The sequence below is a fragment of the Lagopus muta genome, chromosome 7 (assembly GCF_023343835.1).
Source record: "Lagopus muta isolate bLagMut1 chromosome 7, bLagMut1 primary, whole genome shotgun sequence".
In the NCBI taxonomy this organism is placed as follows: domain Eukaryota; kingdom Metazoa; phylum Chordata; class Aves; order Galliformes; family Phasianidae; genus Lagopus; species Lagopus muta.
The window spans coordinates 503,430-528,023 of NC_064439.1; the positions used below are offsets into that span (position 1 = coordinate 503,430).

The window sequence follows — 24,594 nt, forward strand, 5'->3', positions numbered from 1 at the left end:
TCTGGACTTGGAACTGGGCAAAGGGACACGGAGGGGAATGCAGCTATGAGGATGCAGGAACTCAGCCGTGGGGTTCAGAGACAGGAATGGGGCTGCTGTGGGGCAGGGAGCAGGCAGCATGGAGCTTGGGGTGGGGTACCCTGGGACAGGGCTGTGTTTGTAGGGACATGGGGATACATGGGGCTGCACGGAGCAGGGAGCGGGGCCAGGGCTGCCCCAGGTGACTCCAACTTGTGGGGCTGCTTTCTGTGGGTCTGAGGGCTGAGTGCCCCCACACTGGGCAGAATCCCCTCACACATTCCTGGCGGGGATGAGTGGGACCAGGACATGGGGATCAGGAGCATCCTGTCTGGGATGAGAGGGACACAGCGGGGGCACCGATCCAGAGCGTTGTGCCCTGGAAACGGCACTCAGCTTCCCAGGGGCTGCTGGGGGGGGTCCTGCTGGCAAGCAGCTGGGACCAATCAGCAGTCCCACAGCTGGCCCAAGTCAGATGGAACCACCCCATAAAAAGCCACTCTTCGGTGTGGCCTTGGGGTTTGGAGAGGTTTGGGGACAGAGGGTGGAGTGCTGTGGGTCTGGCTGGCTCCAGGTGAGGAGCTGGGAGTGGGGATATTGGGCACTGTACCCCCTGAGCTCCAGTCCTGACATGGTCCCACTGGGCAGGGGGCGTCCCATGGGCAAAGCAATAGGGACTGGGACCACATCCCCATTCCTGCCATGCCCACCCCGGTGTGTGCCCTGAACTGGGCACCCCAGGAAGGGTCCCTGAATGACACGAAGGAGTGGGGCTGGAGCTGACAGTGGGGCTGTTCCTGAGCGCTGCGAGTTCTCCGTTAACACTGCCACCAAATCTCCTTCTCTGCAGGCTGGGAAGTGGCGTGCAATGGTGAGGATGGTGCGGCAGCAGTGGCGTGGGCCCCCCGTGGGTACAGGCATCGTGGCCGTGCTGCTGCTCTGCGTGGTGACTGAGGCTGCCAGAGGGTGAGTGCTGCGTCCCCGCGGGTCCCCACACCAGGATGGGTGCAGTGAGGTGACGCCGGTTGGGTGGTGGGTGCCACTGCAGGAGGTGGTGTGAGCAGACAGAGCAGGTGACAGAGGAGGAGGTGGTGACACCCCGGCGTGAGGACGTGGTGCCGTGCCCCAGCATGTACCAGTACAGCCTGGCAGGTTGGCGCATTGACCTCAACCGCATGCGCCACGTCTATGGGGGGGAGCACGGTGTGCCCCCAACCAGCACCCATCCCGGGGCTGCCATGTGCTACATCTACAGGTGAGTGCAGGGGGTGACATCGGTGGGTGAGGGGCACATCTGTCCCTGTGCCTGATGCCGAGGCCGTGCCCACTCTGCAGACCCCCGGAGACGCAGCTGGTGGTGCGGAACCGCACGGTGCGTGCCTGCTGTGCCGGCTGGAGCGGGCCCCACTGCACAGAAGGTAGGGGCTGGGGGGTGCGATGACACTGTGGTGATGCAGCGTGGGGCTGGGGGGCACCACAGTGCTGAGCTGCATCCCTGTGTGGCAGCGGAGGGCTTGCTGGGACAGTGCCACGCCAGCTGGCAGTGCCAGGACGCGCTGGGTGCCCACAACCTCTCTGCCATGAGCATGGCCGAGTGCTGCCGCCGGCCCTGGGGGCACAGCTGGAGGAACGGCTCCTCTGCTCTGTGCTTCACCTGCAGCCGCCAGCCCCTCACCGGTGAGTGCAGGGCACGGGGGGTGCGGGGTGTCATTGGGTGCCCACTGAGCAGCACTCACCCCCTGCTGCAGGTGATGTACCCCTGCCCGCAGCACCGCGGGGTCCTGCTGCCCGGCACCGTGGACCCACTGCCAGCTGCACCACGTGGGCCGGATCCCGGTACCGCAGCTTCGACGGGCGGCACTTTGGCTTCCAGGGCGAATGTGCCTACAGCCTGGCCGCCTCCACCGACAGCACCTGGGCCGTCAGCATCACCACAGGCAGCGCGCCGGTACCCACCACCCCCGGGGGGATGAGGAGATGTCAGGGGGGCTGGGTTACCCCGTGGATCATTGCTCTGGGGTAGGGGCTGTCCCCACTGCTGTCCCCCCACCCGGTCCCCGCTCACGGCCGCTGTCCCACAGGTGCTGCACATGATGTTTGGGCTGGACACGGTGGTGGCACGGGGGCTCAACGTCTCTGTGAATGGCGTGGCAGTGCCGGAGGGACAGCCGCACCTGCACGGCGGTGAGGGCTGAGGGGCAGCTGCGTGTTCCCATCCCCATGTGACACCGCCGCTGGGGACCCAGTGGTTCGGGGTGGCACAAGCAGACAGTGCCAACCTCAGCCCTCACCATTCCCCTCGTTATCTCTGCGCCCTGCTGAGTGCCCTGGTCGTGTCCCTGCAGGGATCAGTGTCTCCTGGCTCGGGGACTTTGTGGCTGTGGACAGCGGGCTGGGTGTGCGCCTCAGGTTGGACGGGCGCGGGACGGTCTATGTGACAGTCAGCGCGGAGCTGCGGGGCAGCACACAGGGGCTCTGTGGCCCCTACAATGACGACCCGACTGGTAACACCCCCGTGTGTCACAGCACCACTGTTGGGTGATGGGGAACACAGGGTGGCTGTGCTGAGGGCACGTGCCGTGTCCCCGACCCCACTTTGCCCACAGATGACTTCCTGCGGGTTGAAGGGGACGTTGCCCCGTTGGCTGCCAGCTTTGGGAACTCCTGGAGGATCCTGGATGCCGACCCTGAGGTATGGGGCCGGGCAGAGCACAGACAGGGCTGAGATGGGGACCATCCCAGCACCCCGTGGGGCTCCCTTGGGGCTGTGTCCCCACCCCACTCCCAGCACAGCCCTACAGCAGTGGGATGTCTCCGATCTGATCCCACCCTGGCGCAGCTCTCCTGCAGTGACGCGGTGGAGCCCCGTCCCAGCTGTGCCGTGGGCAGCGCAGCACAGCAGGCGGCCGAGGCCACGTGTGGGATGCTGCTCACCGACCCCTTCCACCAGTGCCACGAAGCGGTGAGTCCTACAGCTCCGTGGCGTCGAGGCGCCTGGACCCCCGTGCCCTGATGGTCCGTCCCACACCAGGTCGACCCCCGTGGCTTTTACAAGGCCTGCCTGGAGCTGCACTGCAGGGAGGGGGGAACGGGGCCCTCGCCACCCGCTGCTGTCTGCGACACGTTGGCTGCCTACGTGCGGGACTGCGCCCAGCGGAGAGCCTACATCGAGTGGCGCCGGCCGGGCCTCTGCGGTATGGGCTGTGGGGCTGGGCTGCATCCCACCCTGCTGGGACCCCATCCCCAATAGCTCATGTGTGGGACCCCCGGTGGGTTGTATGTGCGCCCCTAGGGGTGTGTGTGCATTCCACAGCTCTTGAGGGTACCCCAAGGGCTCCTGTGGGTGCCCCAATGGCTTTTACATACACCCTAATCACTTCTGCATGCACCCGTTGGCTCACGTGTGCACCCCAATGGCTCACCAAAGCACTTGCGTGTGCTCCAGTGGACTGTGGTGGGACATGGGGGGATGTGGTGGGATGGGGGTGGTGGGATGCAGTTGACTGGAAATGGTGGGATGGATTTGGGTCATGGGGAGGTGGATGTGGTGGGATGTGATGGCACAGATTTGGGATATGGTGGGATGGAATGCTGTTGAGTGGCTGTGGCTGAATGCCGTGGGATGGATGTGGTGGGATAGAGGGGGAGAGATTCTGGATGTTTAGGATGGGCCCAGTGGGACGTGGTGGGATGGATTTGGGATACGGGGGGATGGACGTGGTGGGATGGATTTGGGATACGGGGGGATGGACGTGGTGGGATGGATTTGGGATACGGGGGGATGGACGTGGTGGGATGGATTTGGGATACGGGGGGATGTGGTGGGATGAATGCAATGGGTCATGGTGGGATATGGTCAGAAAGATCTGGGACATGGTAAGATGGAGATGTAAGTGGGATGTGATAGGATGGACTTGGGACACGGTAAGGTAGAAGTGGCATGATGAGGTGGAACGTATGGGGATGTGGCGGGATGGACGCAGCGCATCATGGTGCGATGAGGTGGGCCAGCTGCAGTGGACATGTTGGCATTCTGTGTGCCACTCTGGCACAGCAGAGCTGAGCCCTGGCACCCCGCAGAGCGGCAGTGCGGCCAGGGGCAGCGCTACTCGGACTGCGTGTCCTCCTGCCCCGCCAGCTGTGTGGCTGCAGGCACTGCCGAGGAGGGACACTGCCGGGACGACTGCGCCAGCGGCTGTGAGTGCACCCCGGGGCTCCTCCTGGATGGGGGGGCCTGCATCCCACAGAGCGCCTGCCCCTGCCTGCACCGCGGCCGCACGTATGCCCCAGGGCAGAGCATCCGCCAGCGCTGCAACCAATGGTGAGCACGGGGGAACGGGGAGAGCACTGCGGCAGGAGAGACCCCGTGTGGGGGCTGAGCACCCCCTGTGCTGTCCCTGCCCTCGCAGCACGTGCCGGGGGGGACGATGGATCTGCACCCAGGACCGGTGTGCGGCGGAGTGTGCGGTGCTGGGGGGTCTGCACTATGTCACCTTTGACCACCGACGCTTCTCCTTCCCTGGCGCTTGCGAGTACACCCTGGTGCAGGTATGGGGGTGCCGGGCTGGGGGCTGTGGTGGGGGGGGTTCTCGGGGCTCAGGGTGCTCCTTGCCTGCAGGACTTTGTGGAGGGGATGCTGCGGATCACAGCGGAGCAGGAGGCGTGCGGTGGCCACCAGCCCCTCAGCTGCCTCCGGGCGCTCTCCATCACAGTGCCGGGGGCCTCAGCCCACCTGCACAGCACAGGTTACCCCAGGTTGGGCCAGAGTGGAGGGCACCGAGCAGGGTCCACACTCCCCTTACATCTTTTCCTGCACCCCACACAGGAGAGGTGGTGGTGGACGGGCGCGTGGTGCCGCTGCCCTTTGCCAGTGCTGCGCTGACCGTACGCCGAGCCTCCTCCTCCTTCCTGCTGCTCCAGACCTTTGCGGCCCACCTGCTGTGGGGACTGGAGACCCCTGCAGCGTACATCACCCTGCAGCCTGCCTTTGCCAACAAGGTGAATCCCACTCTGTTCCCCATGCCCTGCACCATCTCTGCCCTGTGACCCAACGCCATCCCTGTGCTGCAGGTGCGTGGGCTCTGCGGGACCTACAACTGGGACCAGCGGGATGACTTTGCCACGCCGGTGGGTGATGTGGAAATCAGTGTCACTGCCTTTGCCAACAAGTACCGGGTGTCCACCGACTGCCCCGCGCTCGGCCCCGTCCCCTTTGAGCCCTGCAGCACCTACGCCCCGCGGAGGGAACTCGCTGCTACCGCCTGTGCCATCCTGCACGGCGCATCCTTCCAGGTGCTGAGCGGCCCCACTGAGTGCCAACACTGCTGTGTGCACTGCTCTGCATGTCCCCTCCTGTCCACAGCCCTGCCACCACCTCGTGGACTGGGAGCCCTTCCACCAGCTCTGCCTCTATGATGTCTGTGCCTGCCCAGCTGGAAAGCACTGCCTGTGCCCTGCGCTGGCTGCCTACGCCCGGCAGTGTGCCCAGGAGGGAGCAGCCCTGAGCTGGAGGAATGAGAGCTTCTGCGGTGTGGGGCCTGGGGATGGGATGGGGGGTGGTGGGGAAAGGATGGGTCGGGACAAGATGAATGGGGTGGGATGAGATGGGATGAGGTGGCCTGGATAGATGGGATTGGATGGGATGGGGTGGGACAGGATGGGGTGAGTGGATTCCGATGGATGGGACAGGGTAGGTGGAATGAAATGGGATGGGATGAGATGACACAGGATGGATAGAATAGGATGGTGCAGAATGAGACTAAGGAGGGGAATGGAATGGATGAAATGGTATGGATCAGGTTAAGATGTGTCAAGATAGATGGGATGGGGTGTGACAGATGAGCTGGGGTGAGATGGACCAGGGTGCTGAAGGGTGGCATGGGATAAGATGGGGTAGAATCAGACAGGATGGAATTCATGAGATGGGATAGGATGGGATAGAATGGGATGGGACACGATGGGATGGGGTGGAATGGGACAGGTGAGAATGGAATAGGATAAGACAGAATGGGATAGCTGAAGATGGGATGGAATAGATTAAATGAGATGGGTTGGACAGGACGGATGGAACGAGATGGATGAGATGAGATGGAATGGCTGTGATGGGAGGAGGGAGACAGGAGGGGATGGAACAGGATGGATGGGAGGGATGGGCTGAGGGGCATGGGGCAGAACAGGATGGATGTGATGGATAGGGCCAGGCGCTGGGGTGCAGGGCTATGCAGGGCAAAGCAGGGTGACCACTGTCCATCCCTGCAGGCACTCAGTGCACAGGGGGCCAGGTGTACCAGGAGTGCAGCAGCCCCTGCGGCCGGACCTGTGCCGACCTGCGTCTGGACAGGGCCAGCTCCTGCCCTGGCCTTGACAACATCTGCATCTCTGGCTGCAACTGCCCCCAGGGGCTGGTGCTGGATGATGGGGGGCAGTGCGTCCCACCGGGTGTCTGTCCCTGCCAGCACGGCGCCGAGATCTACCCAGCAGGCAGCAAGATCTGGCAGGGCTGCAGTGCCTGGTGCGTGCCATGGGGTTCTGCCTCTGGGACCTCTGGGGGCTGTTGGGGCTGGGGTCTTCCCAGCTGGATCTCCTGGTCTGAGGGTGATGGGCTGCAGCAGGAGGTGGCTGTGGGGCCAGGTGGGCCAGAATGCTGCTGGAGGTGCGGGGTGGTGGTAGGAGACGTCTGATGAAATCACCCTATGGCCTGTTTGTGATGGTACTGCAGGATAGGTGGGTTTCATTGCATGTCTGTGCCACATGGCGGCAATGCAGCCTCCAAAGGTGCTGTCAACATCCTTCTGGTGGGGCTGGGGGCCGAGACTCGCATGCAAAGGGGATCTGGGCTCTATGGTCCAATTGCCCTCCAGGGGATCAGAACAAGCATGTAGCTGTGTAAGGACCTGGGTGCTGCTGGAGACCCCCTCCCTCCTTGGGGACAGCATCTCAGGGAGTCCTGGGAGTGCTGGGGATGCACGGGGCTGTCTGGGAGGATCCTACCCATCCCACTTGCCTCATCTCAGTTGTCTCATCCATCCCACCATCCTCCCATCTGACCCGTTCCAGCCGTCCCATGCCGTACCATCTCACCCCATCCCACTCATCCCACCCACTCCACATTTCCCAAAGCCGATGCCCTGCACAGATGTGCCAGCCCTCACTGCAGCCCCCCTTGTCCACCCCCAGTGTCTGCACTGCGGGTGCCTGGAGCTGCACTGATGCCCCCTGCCCTGACGCTGCCTTCTGCCCCGGGGACCTGGTCTATGTTTTTGGGTCCTGTTTGCGCACCTGTGACAGCGCTGAGCCCAATGGAACGTGCACGGGGATCGTTGATGGCTGCGTCTGCCCCCCAGGCACTGTCTTCCTGGTGGGTTCCCCCAGCTCTGCTGCTCCATCCTTGCCTGGGCACATGTTGGGAGGAGGGGTCGGGGGAACCTGGGTGTTGGGGGGGCTCTGAAACCTTAAGGAGGAGGGTGGAGGGGACTTGGGGAACTGGGGAGCTGAGTGGGGCACCATAGGGAACTGGAACTGTGGGCTAGGGGCTGGGAAGCACTGGGGTGCTGAACGTGGGGTTACAAGGAACTGAGTCAGGGGGCTGTAGAGTATTGGATTGTGGACAGCATGGGACTTGGAGCTGGGTGTAGGGGACTCAAAGTACGATGGAGCTGGGGGATGTGGAGCCTCGGGGAGCTAGATTTAGGGATGGGGTCATCTGGGACATGGGATTTTGGGGAGCTGGATCGGGTGGAGGTGGGGCACTGGGGAGCGGGATGTATGGGATGTGGGATATCCTATGTGGGGCCCCGGATTGCTGGATGTACGGGTTCTTGGGCACTGGGATATTGGGCTGGAGAAAGGCCTGGGTGTACTGGGATCCTGGCAGGTTCCCAGCCCATCTGCTGGTGCCTGTGCTTCGACATTCCCACGCGTCACCCTGGGGCTCACACGGCTCTGATGCGTGCAGGACGAGCGCTGCGTGCCCCCGGAGCAGTGCCCCTGCCAGCACAACGGGCGGCTGTACCAGCCCAACGACACCATCGTCAGGGACTGCAACACCTGGTGAGCCTCGGCACACGCGGGCAGGCAGTGCTGGCGCAGCCCCGGTGCTCAGCGCCGTCCCGCAGCGTGTGCCGCCAGCAGCGCTGGCAGTGCAGCAGCGAGGACTGCGTGGGGACCTGCGTGGCCACGGGGGACCCCCACTACGTCACCTTCGACGGGAGGGCCTTCTCCTTCCTGGGGGACTGCGAATACGTGCTGGTGCGTGAGGTCAGCGGGCTTTTCACCGTCACCGCCCAGAACGTCCCCTGCGGCACCAGCGGCGTCACCTGCACCAAGTCGGTGGTGGTGGAGCTGGGCAACGCCGTGGTGCACATGCTGCGGGGTGAGCTCGTGGGGGCGCGGGGGGACGGGGGCAAAAGGGGACAGCGCTCACGGTCCCGCTGCCTGCAGGAAGGGATGTGACGGTGAATGGGGTCTCGGTGCGCCCCCCCAAAGCGTACAGCGGGAACGGGCTGACGCTGCAGCGCGCCGGCACCTTCCTGCTGCTGCTGTCCCGCCTGGGACTGGCGGTGCTGTGGGACGGAGGTGAGACTTGGGGATGTGACAGCCACGTGGGGGTGCGGCACCCAGTGCGGGGACGGCCCCCGGCTCACCCAGCACCGGTGTGGTGCAGGCACGCGGGTGTACGTCCGGCTGCAGCCGCAGCACCGGGGCCGCGTGGTGGGGCTGTGCGGGAACTTCGACCGCGACGCGGAGAATGACCTGACCAGCCAGCAGGGCGTGCTGGAACCCACCGCCGAGCTCTTCGGCAACTCTTGGCGAGTCAGCCTGCTCTGCCCTGAGGTGGACGGCGCGACCGCACGGCACCCCTGCACTGTACGGATGGGCGCAGCGTGGGGGGACCCGCGGGGGCTGGTTGTCGTGGGGAAGACAGCATGGGGTAAAGCAGTGGGGCTTCTGGTGGTGATGGTGACAGCTTCCCACCAGGAGAACCCACACCGGGCAACGTGGGCCCGCAAGCGCTGCAGCGTCCTGACACAGCAGCTCTTTGTGCCCTGCCACGATGAGGTGCCGTGCCAGCGCTTCTATGACTGGTGCATCTTCGACGCCTGCGGGTACGTGCTGGGCTGCAGCCACCTCGGGGTCCCTGAGCCCCTGCCTGTCCCTGTCCTGGCCATCATCCCGCTGTGCTCTGCCTGCAGCTGTGACTCCGGGGGGGACTGCGAGTGTCTGTGCACAGCCATCGCCACCTATGCCGAGGAGTGCAGCCAGCGCGGCATCCACATCCGCTGGAGGAGCCAGGACTTGTGCCGTGAGTTCTCATCCACAGCGCCCAGGTTGTGCTGGGGGTTCTGGGATGGAGTCCGGGATGAGTTTGGCACATGTGTTCCAGGATGGGGTCCAGGATGTGGGGTGCCTGGGGTGGGATCTGGGCTGTGCAGGCTCACCCCAGGGCCGGCAAAATGTGACTTCAACACTCTGTGCCTCCGCAGCCATGCAGTGCGATGGGGGGCAGGAATATAGTGCCTGCGGCCCCCCCTGCCCCCAAACCTGCCAGAACTTGGGCCTGGAGCTGCCCGAGCACTGTGACACCATGTCCTGCCTAGAGGGCTGCTTCTGCCCCGAGGGGAAGGTGCTGCACGGTGAGCAGAGGGCTGCCGGGAGGGCTTCCCCTTGCCGCCCTTTCTGACTCCTCCATCCCTCCCCGCTGTCAGAGGGCAGCTGTATCGACCCCGCCGAGTGCCCGTGCTTCATGCAGGGCATCGCCTTCCCAGACAGCGCTGTGGTGCAGCAGGGCTGCAGGAACTGGTGAGCGCGGCCGGTGCCCGTCCCGTCCCCCCCCCCTCTCCCCCGCCCATCCCGCACCCCACCTGCAGCCCATCCTGACCGCGGCTCCCCGCAGCACGTGCACCGCAGGGCTGTGGCAATGCGCACCCGCGGCAGAGCCCTGCCCGGCACAGCCCCGCTGCCCGGACTCGGAATTCCCGTGCCGCACCGGCGGGCGCTGCGTGCCGGGCGCGTGGCTCTGCGACAACGAGGACGACTGCGGGGACGGCTCGGATGAGGTCTGTGCCCCGCGCTGCGCCCCGCACCAGCACCGCTGCGCTGACGGGCAGTGCGTGCCCTGGGCTGCCCGCTGCGATGGTTTGTCAGACTGCGGGGACGGCTCGGATGAGCGCGGCTGCCCACCCCCCCCCTGCGCCCCGCCGGAGTTCCGCTGCGCCGGCGGCCGCTGCATCCCGCGGGCACGGGTCTGCGATGGGGAGCTGGACTGCGGCTTCGCCGACGACTCAGACGAGGCAGGCGAGTGGCCCCGGTGGCACCGGCTGTGGGCAGCGAGCACCACGGGTGGTTTGGGGACAGTTCTGCGTGTTCCCATCCCTGGGGCTGTGCCCGCGGCGGGCTCTGACCGCTGTCCCCGCAGGCTGCAGCCCGAGCTGTGGTGCGGGTGAGTTCCAGTGCGCGGCGGGACGCTGCGTGCCGTACCCACACCGCTGCAACGGACACGATGACTGCGGGGACTTCAGCGACGAGCGGGGCTGCGTCTGCCCGGCCGGCCACTTCCAGTGCCCTGATGCTCTGTGCCTGCCCCCGGCCGCCCTCTGTGATGGGACGCGGGACTGCGGGGATGGCACTGATGAGGCGTTCTGCCCAGGTGAGGGGCTGCGGCCGTGGCGAGCACGGGACTGAGCGTCTGGTGACATCGCCCTGGGACTGTCCCCTTCCCCACAGACCGCATCACCTGTGCCCCAGGACAGCTCCCCTGCCCCGATGGCTCCTGTGTCAGCGAGGTGAAGCTCTGCGATGGCGTTTGGGACTGCAGAGATGGATGGGACGAGAGCTCTGTGCGCTGCATGGTGTCCTGGGCCCCCCCTGCACCCACCGACCTGCCCACAGTGCCTGCTAATGGCACAGCAGGTGAGGGCACAGGTGTCCCCTGTGCTCCCCACATCCCCAGTGCAACCAGTGGGAACACTTCGCTCTTTGCTGAAGAAGCCCGAGGCGCCCTCTACCCCTGCTGTGGTTCTGCAGGGAAGGGGAAGAAGACACATGGGGTCCATGTGTGGGGTTCCTTCTCGCTGTATCACCCCATGGTGACATCTCCCCCAGCAGCACCCGTGTGCGGACCATATGAGTTCCCATGCCGGAGTGGGCAGTGCGTGCCGCGGGGCTGGGTGTGCGACAGCGAGGCCGACTGCCCTGACGACAGCGACGAGCTGGGCTGCAACCGGAGCTGTGCGCTGGGACACTTCCCCTGCGCCCTGGGTGCCCACTGCATCCCCTACGACCACCTCTGTGATGGCGTCCCCCACTGCCCCGACCACTCCGATGAAAGCGACGACAACTGCGGTGAGGCGCAGCGTGTCCCCTTGTGTCCCTTCCCCAGCCCTGGGATGCCATCTAGGGAGCAGGACCCTCAGAGGGGGTCAGCAAGGCTGCACTCCTTACTTGGTGCCTCACACCATCCCAGGGATCCCCCCTGTGGTGTCAGACCTGATGGGATGCTGTCCCCACTGCAGGCTCTACCCACATCCCGCCGTGCCCAGGGCGTTTTGTCTGCAACAACCGTGTGTGTGTGAATGCAACCAGGGTGTGTGATGGGGCGATCGACTGCCCCCAGGGCGAGGATGAGCTGGCCTGCGGTGAGGGGAGACCATGGGGGTGACAGGGAGCAGCGGGACTGGGGGACACGTGTGGGTGCTCACGGCACCCCTGTCCCTGTTGCAGAAGGCCGTATCCCCACTGGCGAGAGGAACCAGACTGTGGGTCCCTGTGCTGAGTACAGCTGTGGGGATGGCAAGTGCATCGCCTTCAAGCAGGTATGGGCATGGGATAGGGACCCATTGATGCCATGGGATGGGGAACCCAGCGATGCCATGGGATGGGGTCCACAGCGGTGCCCACTCTCCTGTCCTGGTGCCCTGTCGGGGTCCCTGCGGTGTTCCCCCATCGCCCTGCCTGCTGGGGGCTCAGCATCGCTCTGTGCCACAGGTGTGCAACGGGCTGCCTGACTGCAGGGACGGGGATGTGGCCTCAGGGTGGCTGCCCACAGATGAGAGGGACTGCGGGCACTGGGGCCCCTGGGCACCCTGGGGGATCTGCAGCCGCTCCTGTGGCCTCGGCCAGCAGCTTCAGGCACGGAATTGCAGCCAGAGAGCCCCGGGTGTGCTGCACCAGTGCCACGGTGAAGCCACGCAGGCAAGGCCCTGCTTCATCACTGCCTGCCCTGGTGAGTGGGCATGGGGCTTGGATGGGTCTGCATGTGGGATTCAGGGAGTCCCAGGACTGGGAATGTCCAAGGAGTCCTGTTGTTCCACGGGCTGAGTTCCTGGCAGATTATGGGATTTCTGTGGCTGGGGGTGCCCAGTGGATTTGGGGATTCCTGTTGCTGGGAGTTCCTGGGAGATTTGGATATTCCCATTGCTGGAGAAATCAGTGGATTTGGGGATTTCTGTGGCCAGAGCTTCTGGATGCACAAAGGGGATTCCCACCACCAGGTCTGTTTTGGGGATCTGGGGGCAGTTCCCAAGGCTGAGGCTGCCCTGGGAACTGGGGAAGGTCTCCTACTACCAGATCTGCCCGGGGGGTTTGGGGCTTCCCATGGCTGGGGCTGCTAGGGGGAACTGATGGGGGTTGCATGACTTGGGCTGTCTGTGGGATGTGTGGGCTGCTTGGAGCGCCAGGGGAAATCCCATTGCCAAGGCTGCCTGGGGGAACAGGAGTTCCCAAAACTGGGATTTATGTGGGAAGTGGGGTCCTCTCATCAGGGCAGAGCAGGCTGTGCCTTGGGGCAGCGGGCACACGGTCAGGATGGTGCCCTCCACCCTCACTTCTCCCTCTGCCTGCAGTGGACGGTGCCTGGAGTGAGTGGACGACGTGGTCCAACTGCACGCAGGGCTGTGAGGGGGTGGTGGTACGGCAGCGGCACTGCCAGCCCCCCCGGGACGGTGGCCGGCCCTGCGCCGCACTGCCCGCCACGGCCCATGCCACGCTGGAGATCGGTGGGTGACCCCCGCACTGAGACCCCCCACTCCCATGGCCGGGGGCTCACACACCCCCTGACTCCTCACCTGTGCCCCAGGCACGTGCCAGCAGGATGGGTGCCCCCCTGCCTCCTGTCCCAGGGGGCTGCAGCCCCGGCCCTGCGCCCCATGCCCCGCATCCTGCGCCGACCTCGCCGCCCGCACGCCTTGCAGCCAGGAGCAGTGCACCCCAGGTGAGGCTGTGCGTTGGCATCGTCCCTGCTGTGTGTTCCACCCCTGTGTGCCCACAACCCACCAGGCTCGGGGGTCTTGGTGGTGCCTGCAGGGTGCTGGTGCGCAGAGGGGTTGGTGCTGGATGGCGAGCGCGGCTGCGTGCGCCCACGGGAGTGTCGCTGCGAGGTGGACGGGCTGCACTACTGGCCAGGGCAGCGCATGAAGCTCAATTGCCACCTCTGCACCTGCCTGGATGGGCAGCCCCGGCGCTGCCGCCACAACCCTGCCTGCTCTGGTGCGTCCTGCTCTTGTGCCCACCTGCTGGCACGGTGCTGGGTCTGCTCTCACCGCGTTTGTGCCCACAGTGAGCTGCAGTTGGTCTGCCTGGTCACCCTGGGGTGAATGCCTGGGGCCCTGCGGTGTGCAGAGCATCCAGTGGTCCTTCCGCAGCCCCAGCCACCCCAGCAAGCACGGCACCAACCGGCAGTGCCGCGGCATCTACCGCAAGGCCCGCAGGTGATGTTGCCCATCGCGTTCTGTGTGCTGTGCGCCACGTGCCGTGTCCTGCGTGCCACACACCATGTGCTGAGCCTCTGCTGATGTCTCCTCTCGCAGGTGCCAGACAGAGCCATGCCAGGAGTGTGAGCACCAGGGCCGGAGCCGTGCGCAGGGGGACCGCTGGCGCTGGGGGCCCTGCCATGTCTGCCAGTGCCTGCCCGGCCCTGAGGTGCGCTGCTCGCCATACTGTGCCCACAGCGCCATGGGCTGCCCACAGGTGAGGTGCTGGGGGTTGCACTGAGCTCTCCATGCGTGAGGGGGGATGTGGCAGTGCTGTTGCGGTGCTTGGGTGATGACAGGGCCTTCTCTTCACTCAGGGCCAGGTGCTGGTGGAGGGAAAGGGGGATTCCTGCTGCTTCTGTGCACAGATAGGTGAGCCTGGGGTTGGGGTGTGGGGGATAAGGCCACACTGGATTCCCGCTGGCACCTGTGAGCTGCACAGAGGCTGTCCCTACTGCAGGTGGCAACGTGACAGCCGTCCCCACGGCACTGACAGTGGAGCACTCCAGCACCGTGCCAGGAGAGCCCCCCGGCAGCCCACTGTCCACATTCCCACTGCCTCCGCCAGGTGGTACGAGAGCTCTGCTCACAGTGCGCCATGTCCCCACACATCCTCCCTCTCATGGGAATGGGACCCTGTGAGGTCACCCCCTCCCTGTGGGGGGATGCCTCCAAACCCACTCCCTCTGCCCACAGACCCCTGCTTCAGCCCCCTGGGCATCGCCTCCCTGCCCGATAGCAGCTTCACCGCCTCAGCCGAGCAGCAGCAGCACCCAGCCCAGGCCGCCCGCCTGCACCACATCTCCCCAGGGCTGGACCTGCAGGGCTGGGCCCCCCCAGCTGACACCCCTCCCGGGCTGCCTTCTCAGCCACCCTTCCTGCAGCTGGACCTGCTGCAGACCACCAACCTCACTGGTGGGTGCTGCACGCCATGTGGATTCGGCACTGCCACACAGTGGGCACTGTGCTGGTGGTGCCAGAGCATGCAGCTGCATGCCAACACGTGCCATATCTCCCCCAACAGGGGTGGTGGTACAGGGGGCCGGGGCTGGGGATGCCTTCATCACTGCCTTCCAGCTGCAGTTCAGCACGGATGGGAACCACTGGCACGACTACCGACAGGCCTCTGCCAGCGGCTGGCCGGAGCCCAAGGTGCTGCTTGTGCCATGGGCACCTGCATGGGGTGTGTGTGACGGGGGTGGGGGGCTGCACAGGACTGTCCTGAAGTTCCACGAGTGTCCCTTTGCAGCCAGTAACATGACGACCCCATGTCCCCTTCCCTGCATGTGTGGCTGGGTGCAGGTGTGCTGGTGCTGTGTGTGGGGATTTGAACCTGGGCTTGTGAGTGGGTTTGCACGCGGGTGCATACAGGGGGGTGCACATGGGTGTGCATCCAGGTGCACAACCCTTCACACTCATCACTGCCCTCCCACAGCTCTTCCAGGGCAACTGGGATGCCACCACGCCGGTGGTGCAGCCGCTGGACCACGTGGTGCAGGCACGCTACGTCCGCGTCGTCCCTCGGCGCTTCCACAACGCCATCTTCCTGCGGGCAGAGCTGCTGGGCTGCCCCACAGGTACCCTGTGCTGTGCTGTGGGGGTTACCCACAGACCTCTTCTCCCTGCCCACCTCTCCCTCTCCCCAAAGTGCCCCTGGCCGTGACGGTGACGCCGGCATCCTGTGGCACGGGGGAGTTCTGGTGCGGGGTCAGCTGTGTCACAGCATCCCGGAGATGTGATGGTGTCATTGACTGCCCTGGGGGTGCCGACGAGGCCGGCTGTGAGCCCCCCAGCAGCACCACGCTGCCCACCCACCCTGCCAGGTACTGACAGCAGTGGGGGCTGGGGGTGCCTTGGCGTGCCGCATTTGGGGCACACAGCCCCTCACTGCCCAGCTCTGCATCTTCCAGCCTCACAACCCCTGGCAGTGCCGGCATCCTGGGGCTGACTGCAGAGCCACCTGTGGCCTCCCCAGCAGCGGTGAGCCCTGGGACTTGGGGACAAGCAGGGGGGCAGGAGCCATGCGGCACACAGAGCAGCAGTGGTGACACTCATCTCCCTGTGTGCAGGTGCCAGCAGGGACAAGCACGCGGCCCACTGTTGGCTCCACCAGCCCTGCTGTGCCACCTGCCACCAGGCTGCCAGGTGTTCCCACCACCACCATCACCCCCGAGGGGCCACCCTCTCCTAGTCCCCCCTCACCTGGCATGGCAGCAGTAACGGTGTCACGCCCTGTGACAGAACTGCCTGTGCCCCCCACTGGGGTCCCCACTCCAACGTCTGCAGGTAAGGAGGCATGACTTGGCACCAGCCCTGTGTGGGGTGTGAGGGGGGGGACGACTTCCCCAGCACCTGGCACCATAGGGGTGGGGATGTGAACATCCCTGGGGTGACATGGGGACAATGTACATCTTGCTGCTGGCTGGGTGTGCCATGAGGCGGGTGGTAATAACCCACGGCTCCCACTTGTCCCAGCAGCCCCCACCACACTCCCTCATTTCCCACCGGAGCCACCCCTGCCCCGGCTCCTGTGCCCCCCGGACCAGTTCCTCTGTGATGCCTTGGGCTGTGTGGATGCAGCCATGGTCTGTGATGGGCAGCAGGACTGCCTGGATGGCTCTGATGAGGCGCACTGCGGTGAGCCCCCCAGCACCCCCCTGCCCCCACAGAGCCTGGGGTTGCTGAGCCCCAACTCAACACAAGGGCCTGTCCCACAGGAGCCCCCCCAGCACCCCAGGCCTGGCCCACCTGCTCCCCCAAGCAGTTCTCCTGCAGCACCGGTGAGTGCCTGGCCCTGGAGAAGCGCTGCGACCTGAACCGCGACTGCGCCGATGGCTCTGATGAGAGCAGCTGTGGTGTGTGGGGGGAATGGGGCAGGGATGGGGATGGGATGGGATGGGATGGGATGGGGATGACAAAGGGATGGGGAGGAGATGAGGTTGAAATGGGGATGGGATGGGATGGGGATGGGGATAAGAATGGGATGGGGTAGGGATAGAATAGAGATTGGAATGGGGATGGGATGAGAATAGCAGATGATGATACGGGCATGGAGATGGGGACAGGAATGGAGTGTATTACGGGTGGGACTGAGGGAATGGGAATAGGATTAGGATAAGATAGGTGGGGATGGTGATGTTAGTGAAGAGAATTGAATGGAATGGTGATGGAGCTGGGGATGGGAATGCATTTGGGATGGGGCTGGGGACAGCGACAGGAATGCAGAAGACATGAGGAATGGGGATGGGGATAGGAATGTGGAGAGGGAAGGGGTGGGGATGGAGATGGGGAAAGGGCATCCCTCCATCACCAGGCGTTCTGTGCTGGCCAGCTCCAGCCCTCTGCTCCAGTGGGAAAGTGATGGGACACTTGTGTTGGGAGTGCCAGAGCTGGTGACACCAGAGCTGGAAGGCACCAAGAGGGGCTGAGCTCAATCCCTGTGGGCCTTTCCAAAGGGGATAAGCTCTGGGCATAGGGAGGCCCCAGGGCAGCCCTCACCCGTCTCCATCCCCACCAGCCGACTGCATCCTGTCCCCATGGGGTGGCTGGAGCCAGTGCAGCCACTCCTGTGGGTTGGGGGTGACATCTCGCCAGCGGGTCCTGCTGCGGGCTGCCCTGCCTGGGGGCACCTGCCTCACCCCCCGCCTTGATACCCGCTCCTGCTTCCTGCGTGCCTGCCCAGGTACTGACACTGGGCCCCACACCGTGCTGGGGTTTGTGATAGCATGGTTGGGGGGTTGAGCCTCATGGCAGGGTATGGCACGGTGGCACAGCGTGGTGGGGTGGTGGGGGACAGTGACAGCACAGTGACAGGGCATGGCGGTGGTGTGTGGTGGGGGGGCTCAGTGTGGGGCACAATGGGGGGGCAGGATGGTGGGATATGGTGACAGGACACGGTGGTGGGGCATGGCGGCACAGCAGTGTGGCAAAGCATGATGGGTGGCACATCCCTGCACACCAGCCCCATGGGCATGGCCATCCTTGCAACCAGAGGGTGGAATGGGGGGCTGTGAGGGGGGATTGTGTGGGGTCAGCATAGCCCAGCTGAGGGGGGGGCAGGGCTGAGCAGGGGACAGAGGGCACCCGCACTGCCCCTGTTCCACTGCCCCCCAGTGCCTGGTGCCTGGGCAGCCTGGAGTGCGTGGTCCTCCTGTGATGCTGAGTGTGGGGGGGGCATGCGGAGCCGCATCCGGATCTGCACCGACCCCCCACCCAAGAACGGTGGCCAGCCCTGTGTTGGAGAGGCCCTGCAGAGCCAGTCCTGCAACCTACAGCCCTGCGGGGCCACCCAAGGTACGGCAGCAGGGACATTGGGGTGGGGACACGAAGGGGTGGGTGTGATGGGATGGGGGCACGGCGCTGTGGGGACTCTTGTGGCACCAGGGTGATATGGGGGAGTACTCCGTCCACATAGCAGCCCGGCTGTGCTCCCACAGAGTGCGGCCCTGGCATGGTGTTGGTGCAGGAAGGGGACTGCGCGCAGGGCCTGGTGCCACCCTGTCCCCAAATCTGCGGGGACCTGAGTGCCACCAGCAGCTGCCAGAGTCCCTGCCAGGACGGTGAGTGTCAGGGCGGGCACAGCGCAGGGTGGGGGCTGGGTGCTGGTGTTGGCACACCGGCGCTGATGCCGTGCTGCTGGGCAGGCTGCCGGTGCCCGCCGGGGCTCTTCCTGCAGGAAAGCACCTGCGTCAATGCCAGCCACTGCCACTGTCACCAGGGCCAGCAGCGCTGGCTGCCCGGCCAGGTCTTCCTGCGGGACGGCTGCAGCCGATGGTGAGCAGTGACACCGCGTCCCCCTGCAGCCAGGGCCACCCCCATGCACTTCTCCTTATCCCTGTGGCTGAACCCAGCTTCTGTCCCCAGCGTGTGCCAGGATGGGGTGGTGACATGTGAGGACATGGCCTGTCCCATCGCCTGCGCCTGGTCTGCCTGGTCACCGTGGAGCTTCTGTGACCGTAGCTGCGGTGTGGGCATGCAGGAGAGGTTCAGGTGTGGGTCTGGGGAGGGGACCTGACTGCACGATGCTGGGTGTGCATGTGGGACAATGCACTGTGGTCCCCACAGATCCCCATCCAACCCTGCGGCAGCCAATGGTGGAGCCCCGTGTGATGGGGACACCCGGGAAGTGCGTGAATGCCACACACCCTGTGCCACCAGTACGTGCATGCCACCGCCCTGGGGACGGGACGTTTGCTTTCCCTTCCACACCCGCTGCCTGGTGCCCACTGTGGCTGCTCCAGCACCATGCATCCATCTGTCCCAGCTGAGCCTAGCAGTGGTTGGAGCTCCTGGACCCCGTGGTCGCCCTGTTCCCAGAGCTGCTTCCACCACGTGGACCGGCGTGGCCACCGGCACCGCTTCAGGCACTGCGAGGGGATGGGGACCTGCCCAGGGCTGGGGGTGCAGAAGGAGCCCTGTGACACAGCTCCCTGCCCAGGTGGGTGCTACTGGAGGGGGGGGCACAACACATCGCTGAGACCCTGTTGTGAGGTTTTGAGGGGTGCCTCAAGGCAGAGTGGGTGCCCATGGAGAGGTGGTGCCCATGGTGAGGCAGGGTCCCACGGCGAGGTGGAGTCCCAGCCCATCTCCCTGCAGTGGCAGGTGTCTGGATGCCTTGGTCTGCCTGGTCTGAGTGCTCTGCTCCGTGCGACGCTGGTGTGCAGACACGCAGCCGAAGCTGCAGCCCCCCGGCTTTCGGTGGTGCCGAATGCACAGGGCCCCTCCTCCAGACCCGTGGCTGCAACCGCCAGCCCTGCAGAGGTGAGTGCCACGTGGGACACGGGGTTGCAGCACCGGCACTGACACCAACCCTGCACCTGCTCTCCCCTGCAGCACAGTGCCCTGATGCCATGCGATACCTCACGGCAGAGGAGTGCCAGCACAGTGGGGAGCGATGCCCACAGATCTGCCAGGACCTGGGCACTGGTGTGGCATGCATTGCACAATGCCAGCCTGGCTGCCACTGCCCTGCTGGGCTCCTGCTGCAGAACGGGACCTGCGTGCCACCCAGCCACTGCCTCTGCCACCACCAAGGCCGCCTGTACCGGCCCGGGGACATCATTGCACTCGATACTTGCAACAACTGGTGCGGGGGGCACTGGGGATGGAGTCTGGGGGGTTCCCCCCATCTTCAGCCCTTGCTTACCGCACCTTTCTACAGCACCTGTGTGGCAGGGCAGATGGTGTGCAGCACAGAGATCTGCCCAGGTAGCACTGAGTGGCAACTGCAGGGATGGGGGGTCCCAGGGCCTCCTGGTGCCGGGGGGCTGGGAGCAGTGAATCTCCATGTCTCACCAGTGCCCTGCACCTGGAGCAACTGGACAGCCTGGAGCACCTGCAGCCACAGCTGTGATGTGGGGATGAGGCGGCGGTATCGGGTGCCCATTGTGCCACCCCTGGCCAGGGGGGATCCACTTTGCCAGGGACCCAGCATGGAGGTGGAGTTCTGCAGCCTGCAGCCCTGCCGTGGTGAGCAGCCCCCACCCCAGGGACTGTGGGGAGGGTCCCATGGAATGAGTGTCCTTAGGGAGGGTGCTGTTAGGTGGGTGTCCCTGGAGAGAGTGCAATTGGGTAAGCATCATGGGGTGGGTATCCGTAGGGAGGGTTCTGTGGGGTGGGGGCCACAGGATGGGTGTGTGTAGGGCAGGTGCCAAGGGGGTGGGTGCCGTGGGCTGTCCCTGGGGAATGTCTGCAGGTGGGTATCTCTTGGGGCTGGCACCCATGGGGTGGGTGTCCCTGCATTGGGTGTCCCTGGGGAGGACACCCCCTAGACGGCTGTCTATGGGATGGGGGTGTCCCTGGGGTGGGTATCTTGGGGAGTTCCTGGGGCCGGTTGCAGCACCCAAAATCCCCGTGTGCACAGCAGCTGTGGCCCCATGGGGTCCGTGGTCGGGGTGCTCGGTGACCTGCGGGGGTGGCTACAGGAACCGCACGCGGGAAGGTCCCCCCCTGCACAGCCTGGAGTTCAGCACCTGCAACCCCACACCCTGCCCCGGTGAGCCCCCGTCCGTCTGTCTGTCCATCTGCCCTTCCCTCCACCCCTCCGTCCATCCATCCCTCTGTCTGTCCCCTTCCAGCAGCCCCTGTACCAGCAGCCTCTGTTCCCACCCGCCGTGGTTCTCATCCCCCATGGTGTCCCCACCATGCCATCCCCAGGCTGTCCCAGTGCCCCGTGCGCATGGTGGGGGCTCAGAGCCGTGTCCACCCACCCCATAAAGCCCCACACTGGGGTCACCCCAGCTGTCCTGCAGTGGGCAGCCAGCTGCGTATCAGTGCTGCCAAGCATGGTGACCCAGCTGGGGGGGCTCGATTGTGTTCCTTCCCCAGGCAAGGAGCCGGGGGTCTGCCCTCCCGGCAAGCAGTGGCAGGCGTGCGCCCAGGGCCCAGCCTCATGTGCAGAGCTGAGCACGGCCCCCCCTGTTGATGGGGGCTGCCACCCCGGCTGCTACTGCCCCCCGGGGGCACTGCTCCTGGTGAGTGGGGGTGAGGGTGTGAAGAAGGGGGGGCTCTGCGCAGGCACCCCCAAACAGCAGCACGGCGCCGTGTCCCTGCAGAGCAATGAGTGTGTGGCCGAGGCGGAGTGTCCCTGTGCCGTGGATGGTGTCCTCTATCAGCCTGGGGATGTTGTGCCACGGGGCTGCCATAACTGGTCAGTGCCCATCGAGGGGGTGGGTCTGGATAATGCTGGCCCCCCTGCCAACCACTCACCTCTGTCCCCAGCTCCTGCATCTCCGGTCGGGTCACCAACTGCTCTCAGGAGGACTGCAGTGATGGTGAGAGCGAGGCCCCCACCAGCCCCACGCTGCAGGGATGGTGCCAACCCCAGCCCTGGTGGCACTGTGGGTCCCCTCCTGCTGCCTCTGTGGCCCCTGGTGGCCGTGGTTGGGTTGTGGCAATAGGAATGGGGGTCTCACTCGTGAACCTTTGCCTGGGGAGCTGGCCCTGAAGGGAGGGAACTGCCCCAAAGGGAGGAATGTTCCTCAAAAGGGATAGATTTACCCTAAAATGGTGCAAAATGGTGTTCCAAAAATGGTTTTCCCTGCCCGAAAGAGAAGAGTGCGCCATGGAGGGAGGCATGTGCTCCAGAATGGATTGGTGTGTCCCAACATGGGGGACCTGCTCTGAAAGGGAGAGATTTGCCCTAAAGGGGACAAATGTACCCAAAAAGGGAGAAAGTGACCCCAGATGGGGGAGACCTGCCCCCACAGGGGAGGGTCTGCCCCAAAAGTGATGAATCTGCCCCAAAACGAGAGGATCTGCCCCAAAGCAAGTTCCCAGTCATCCCACCCATCCCCAAGCCAATGCTATGGGTGGGCTCATGCTGACACCCCATGCCCCGGGCAGTGGATGGGCCCTGGACCCCCTGGACACCATGGAGTGAGTGCTCAGCCTCCTGCGGGCCGGGCCTCCAGCGCCGGTACCGCTTCTGCTCTGCACACCCCGGGGTGCCCTGTGCAGAGCCACAGCCCCAGGAGCGTCCCTGCACCCGACAGCCCTGCCACAGTGAGTGCCTAAAGCTGAGAGCGGGGATGGGAGGTGGTGGGGATGGTGATGGGGGATCATCCTGTGCTGATGGCCCGTTCCCCAAAACGCAGCTCCTGACTGCACTGCCGTGCCAGGATCGGCGTTCAGCCACTGCGGGCCCCCCTGTCCCCGCTCCTGCGATGACATCTCGGTGAGTGGCGACCCCTCATCATCCCATCCCATCCCCTCATCACGTCCCCATTGCTCACCAGGGCCGTGTCCCCATGGCAGCACTGCACGTGGCATTGCCAGCCCGGCTGTTACTGCACCAACGGCACGCTGCTGGATGCAACAGGCACAGCCTGCGTGGCCCCTGAGAGCTGCACCTGCCTGGATGCGCGCAGCGGGCAGCGGCACCGGCCTGGGCAGAGCGTGCCACGAGGTGATGGCTGCAACAACTGGTGAGCGGGGTGCGGTGAGGGCAGCAGGGCACAGCACTCACCTCATCCCCATTGTCATCCCCATTGCCGTCCCGTCCCAATTCCCCATCTCACCCCCATCCCTCCCTCTTCCCCATTCCCATCCCTGCCTCTCGTTGCTCTCTGCCCGCAGCACGTGCACCCAAGGGAGACTGCTGTGCACCGGGCTGCCCTGCCCCGGTGAGTGCGGGGGGCCCCCGTGGAGGGAACACGGTGTCACTGTGCAAAGAGATGCTGCCAACTGCCCCCCTCCACCCACAGTGCCCGGTGCCTGGTGTGAGTGGTCCCCATGGACGCCATGCTTGAGGAGCTGTGGGGATGAGGCTGCCACGCGGCACCGTGTCTGCTCCTGCCCTGCCCCACAGCAGGGGGGGCCAGGCTGCCCCAGAGGACAGGAGGGCCACGGGGACACCGGGATGCAGATGCAGCACCAGAAGTGCCCCCCCGTGCCACCCTGCCCTGGTAGGTGGTGGGAGAAGGGGTCTGGTGCCACGCTCAGTGCCCACCATCACTGCTATTCTGGGGGTATCCCATATTCAGTGCCCGCTGGGCTGCCCCATGTCAGTGCCTGTAAGTTCTATGGTGGGGGGCCATGCCGGGGGAGCCATGCCAGGGGTGTCCCATGCTCAGTGCCCACCTCTCTCCCCTCACAGAGGACGGGGCCTGGGGTGCCTGGGGGCCCTGGTCGGGCTGTGGGGGCTGTGGGGGGCAGGCAGTGCGCACCCGCTCCTGCTCCAGCCCCCCTGCCCGCTTCGGGGGGCTGTCCTGTGCCGGGGAGGCACGCCAGAGCCGGCCCTGCCCATGGGCCACCAGCACCTGCCCAGGTGAGGCTGCGGGGTCCTGGGGTCACGGTCCCCTCACCGCTATATCCGTGTCCACCCCCCTGCCATCCCCCCTACACACTGCTGCTCCCTGCAGAGTGTGCTGGCGGTCTGGTGGCCTTCGCCTGTGGCAAGCCGTGTCCCCACTCCTGCAAGGACCTGCGGGAGGACACTGCCTGCATGGCCACCCCCCGCTGCCTGCCCGCCTGCGCCTGTCCCCATGGGCAGCTGCTGCAGGACGGCGACTGCGTGTCCCCGGAGCGCTGCCGCTGTGCGTGGGGTGCGTGCTGGGGACACATGCTGGGTGGTGGTCTGGGTGTGCTGGGTGCAATGGGGTGATGGGGATGGGGTACGGGGTGCAGATTTGGGCTACAGGACGAAATGGGATTTCAGGGATGGAGTACAGACTGCTATGGCGTGGTGGAGTTGCAGTGTAGGTTGCATTGGGGTGGCGGAGATGGGGTGCAGGGATGGGGTGTGTGGTGTCATGGGATTGCAAGCAGGGGGTGTGTGGTGTCGTGGGATGGCAGGAACGGGGTGCAGGGTGCAAGGAGATGACTGGGATTGCACACAGCATACATGGATGGGGTGCAGAATGCTATGGAATGGCAGGGGTGGATGTAGGGTAGTGTGGATGGGATGTAGAGTGCTATGGGGTTGCAAGGGTGAGGTGCAGGATACTGTGGGGCTGTGGGGATGGGGTACAGCATGCAGTAGGGTTGCAAGGATAGCGTATGAGGTGTTGTGAAGTGATGGGGGTACAGGACGCAATGGGATGGCAGGGTTGGGATGCAGAGTGCTGCAGGGTTGCAAGGATGGGATGCACCATGCAATGCCATGGCAAAGAAAGCAGGAACAGGGCTGTGCCGTGACACGAGCTGGGCACAGGAGGAGGGCTGAGGTGAAGGATGTCGTGCATCAGGTGATGTGTGCCTGTGCCCCCCACAGGACCCTCGGAGAATGGGAGCATCTGGGAGCAGGACGGGGCCGTCCCCATGCGGGAGCTGCAGCCTGGTGAGACCTTGCAGAGACACTGCCAGAACTGGTGAGAGCCCCCATCCCCACACC

General features: G+C 65.1%; 1 protein-coding gene across 1 annotated transcript in view; it reads left to right on the forward strand.

Moving 5' to 3' along the window:
* The first annotated feature begins 886 nt into the window (after positions 1 to 886).
* Positions 887 to 24,594, forward strand: part of LOC125696379 (SCO-spondin) — a 34,934-nt gene continuing 11,226 nt past the window's right edge. Inside the window, exons 1-71 of the mRNA XM_048951895.1 lie at positions 887 to 984; positions 1,067 to 1,273; positions 1,354 to 1,436; positions 1,525 to 1,695; positions 1,767 to 1,966; positions 2,100 to 2,202; positions 2,364 to 2,522; positions 2,625 to 2,710; positions 2,858 to 2,980; positions 3,050 to 3,212; positions 4,099 to 4,339; positions 4,428 to 4,566; positions 4,637 to 4,763; positions 4,844 to 5,016; positions 5,089 to 5,310; positions 5,381 to 5,546; positions 6,277 to 6,529; positions 7,195 to 7,375; positions 7,973 to 8,067; positions 8,133 to 8,389; positions 8,458 to 8,592; positions 8,681 to 8,883; positions 8,995 to 9,122; positions 9,210 to 9,319; positions 9,501 to 9,650; positions 9,723 to 9,816; positions 9,911 to 10,311; positions 10,433 to 10,663; positions 10,741 to 10,926; positions 11,122 to 11,358; positions 11,529 to 11,651; positions 11,737 to 11,828; positions 12,001 to 12,238; positions 12,858 to 13,010; positions 13,091 to 13,225; positions 13,318 to 13,500; positions 13,571 to 13,721; positions 13,821 to 13,980; positions 14,081 to 14,135; positions 14,224 to 14,334; positions 14,460 to 14,678; positions 14,788 to 14,885; positions 15,199 to 15,340; positions 15,412 to 15,586; positions 15,674 to 15,743; positions 15,833 to 16,057; positions 16,274 to 16,404; positions 16,467 to 16,618; positions 17,281 to 17,445; positions 17,877 to 18,056; positions 18,200 to 18,322; positions 18,407 to 18,536; positions 18,627 to 18,752; positions 18,828 to 18,919; positions 19,027 to 19,200; positions 19,359 to 19,523; positions 19,596 to 19,848; positions 19,924 to 19,970; positions 20,061 to 20,231; positions 20,629 to 20,757; positions 21,090 to 21,235; positions 21,317 to 21,411; positions 21,483 to 21,535; positions 22,107 to 22,265; positions 22,358 to 22,437; positions 22,518 to 22,687; positions 22,839 to 22,885; positions 22,967 to 23,167; positions 23,359 to 23,529; positions 23,624 to 23,806; positions 24,475 to 24,571. Of these exons, the coding sequence (XP_048807852.1) occupies positions 887 to 984; positions 1,067 to 1,273; positions 1,354 to 1,436; positions 1,525 to 1,695; positions 1,767 to 1,966; positions 2,100 to 2,202; positions 2,364 to 2,522; positions 2,625 to 2,710; positions 2,858 to 2,980; positions 3,050 to 3,212; positions 4,099 to 4,339; positions 4,428 to 4,566; positions 4,637 to 4,763; positions 4,844 to 5,016; positions 5,089 to 5,310; positions 5,381 to 5,546; positions 6,277 to 6,529; positions 7,195 to 7,375; positions 7,973 to 8,067; positions 8,133 to 8,389; positions 8,458 to 8,592; positions 8,681 to 8,883; positions 8,995 to 9,122; positions 9,210 to 9,319; positions 9,501 to 9,650; positions 9,723 to 9,816; positions 9,911 to 10,311; positions 10,433 to 10,663; positions 10,741 to 10,926; positions 11,122 to 11,358; positions 11,529 to 11,651; positions 11,737 to 11,828; positions 12,001 to 12,238; positions 12,858 to 13,010; positions 13,091 to 13,225; positions 13,318 to 13,500; positions 13,571 to 13,721; positions 13,821 to 13,980; positions 14,081 to 14,135; positions 14,224 to 14,334; positions 14,460 to 14,678; positions 14,788 to 14,885; positions 15,199 to 15,340; positions 15,412 to 15,586; positions 15,674 to 15,743; positions 15,833 to 16,057; positions 16,274 to 16,404; positions 16,467 to 16,618; positions 17,281 to 17,445; positions 17,877 to 18,056; positions 18,200 to 18,322; positions 18,407 to 18,536; positions 18,627 to 18,752; positions 18,828 to 18,919; positions 19,027 to 19,200; positions 19,359 to 19,523; positions 19,596 to 19,848; positions 19,924 to 19,970; positions 20,061 to 20,231; positions 20,629 to 20,757; positions 21,090 to 21,235; positions 21,317 to 21,411; positions 21,483 to 21,535; positions 22,107 to 22,265; positions 22,358 to 22,437; positions 22,518 to 22,687; positions 22,839 to 22,885; positions 22,967 to 23,167; positions 23,359 to 23,529; positions 23,624 to 23,806; positions 24,475 to 24,571 (10,892 nt within the window). The remainder of the gene's footprint in view (positions 985 to 1,066; positions 1,274 to 1,353; positions 1,437 to 1,524; positions 1,696 to 1,766; positions 1,967 to 2,099; positions 2,203 to 2,363; positions 2,523 to 2,624; positions 2,711 to 2,857; positions 2,981 to 3,049; positions 3,213 to 4,098; positions 4,340 to 4,427; positions 4,567 to 4,636; positions 4,764 to 4,843; positions 5,017 to 5,088; positions 5,311 to 5,380; positions 5,547 to 6,276; positions 6,530 to 7,194; positions 7,376 to 7,972; positions 8,068 to 8,132; positions 8,390 to 8,457; positions 8,593 to 8,680; positions 8,884 to 8,994; positions 9,123 to 9,209; positions 9,320 to 9,500; positions 9,651 to 9,722; positions 9,817 to 9,910; positions 10,312 to 10,432; positions 10,664 to 10,740; positions 10,927 to 11,121; positions 11,359 to 11,528; positions 11,652 to 11,736; positions 11,829 to 12,000; positions 12,239 to 12,857; positions 13,011 to 13,090; positions 13,226 to 13,317; positions 13,501 to 13,570; positions 13,722 to 13,820; positions 13,981 to 14,080; positions 14,136 to 14,223; positions 14,335 to 14,459; positions 14,679 to 14,787; positions 14,886 to 15,198; positions 15,341 to 15,411; positions 15,587 to 15,673; positions 15,744 to 15,832; positions 16,058 to 16,273; positions 16,405 to 16,466; positions 16,619 to 17,280; positions 17,446 to 17,876; positions 18,057 to 18,199; positions 18,323 to 18,406; positions 18,537 to 18,626; positions 18,753 to 18,827; positions 18,920 to 19,026; positions 19,201 to 19,358; positions 19,524 to 19,595; positions 19,849 to 19,923; positions 19,971 to 20,060; positions 20,232 to 20,628; positions 20,758 to 21,089; positions 21,236 to 21,316; positions 21,412 to 21,482; positions 21,536 to 22,106; positions 22,266 to 22,357; positions 22,438 to 22,517; positions 22,688 to 22,838; positions 22,886 to 22,966; positions 23,168 to 23,358; positions 23,530 to 23,623; positions 23,807 to 24,474; positions 24,572 to 24,594) is intronic.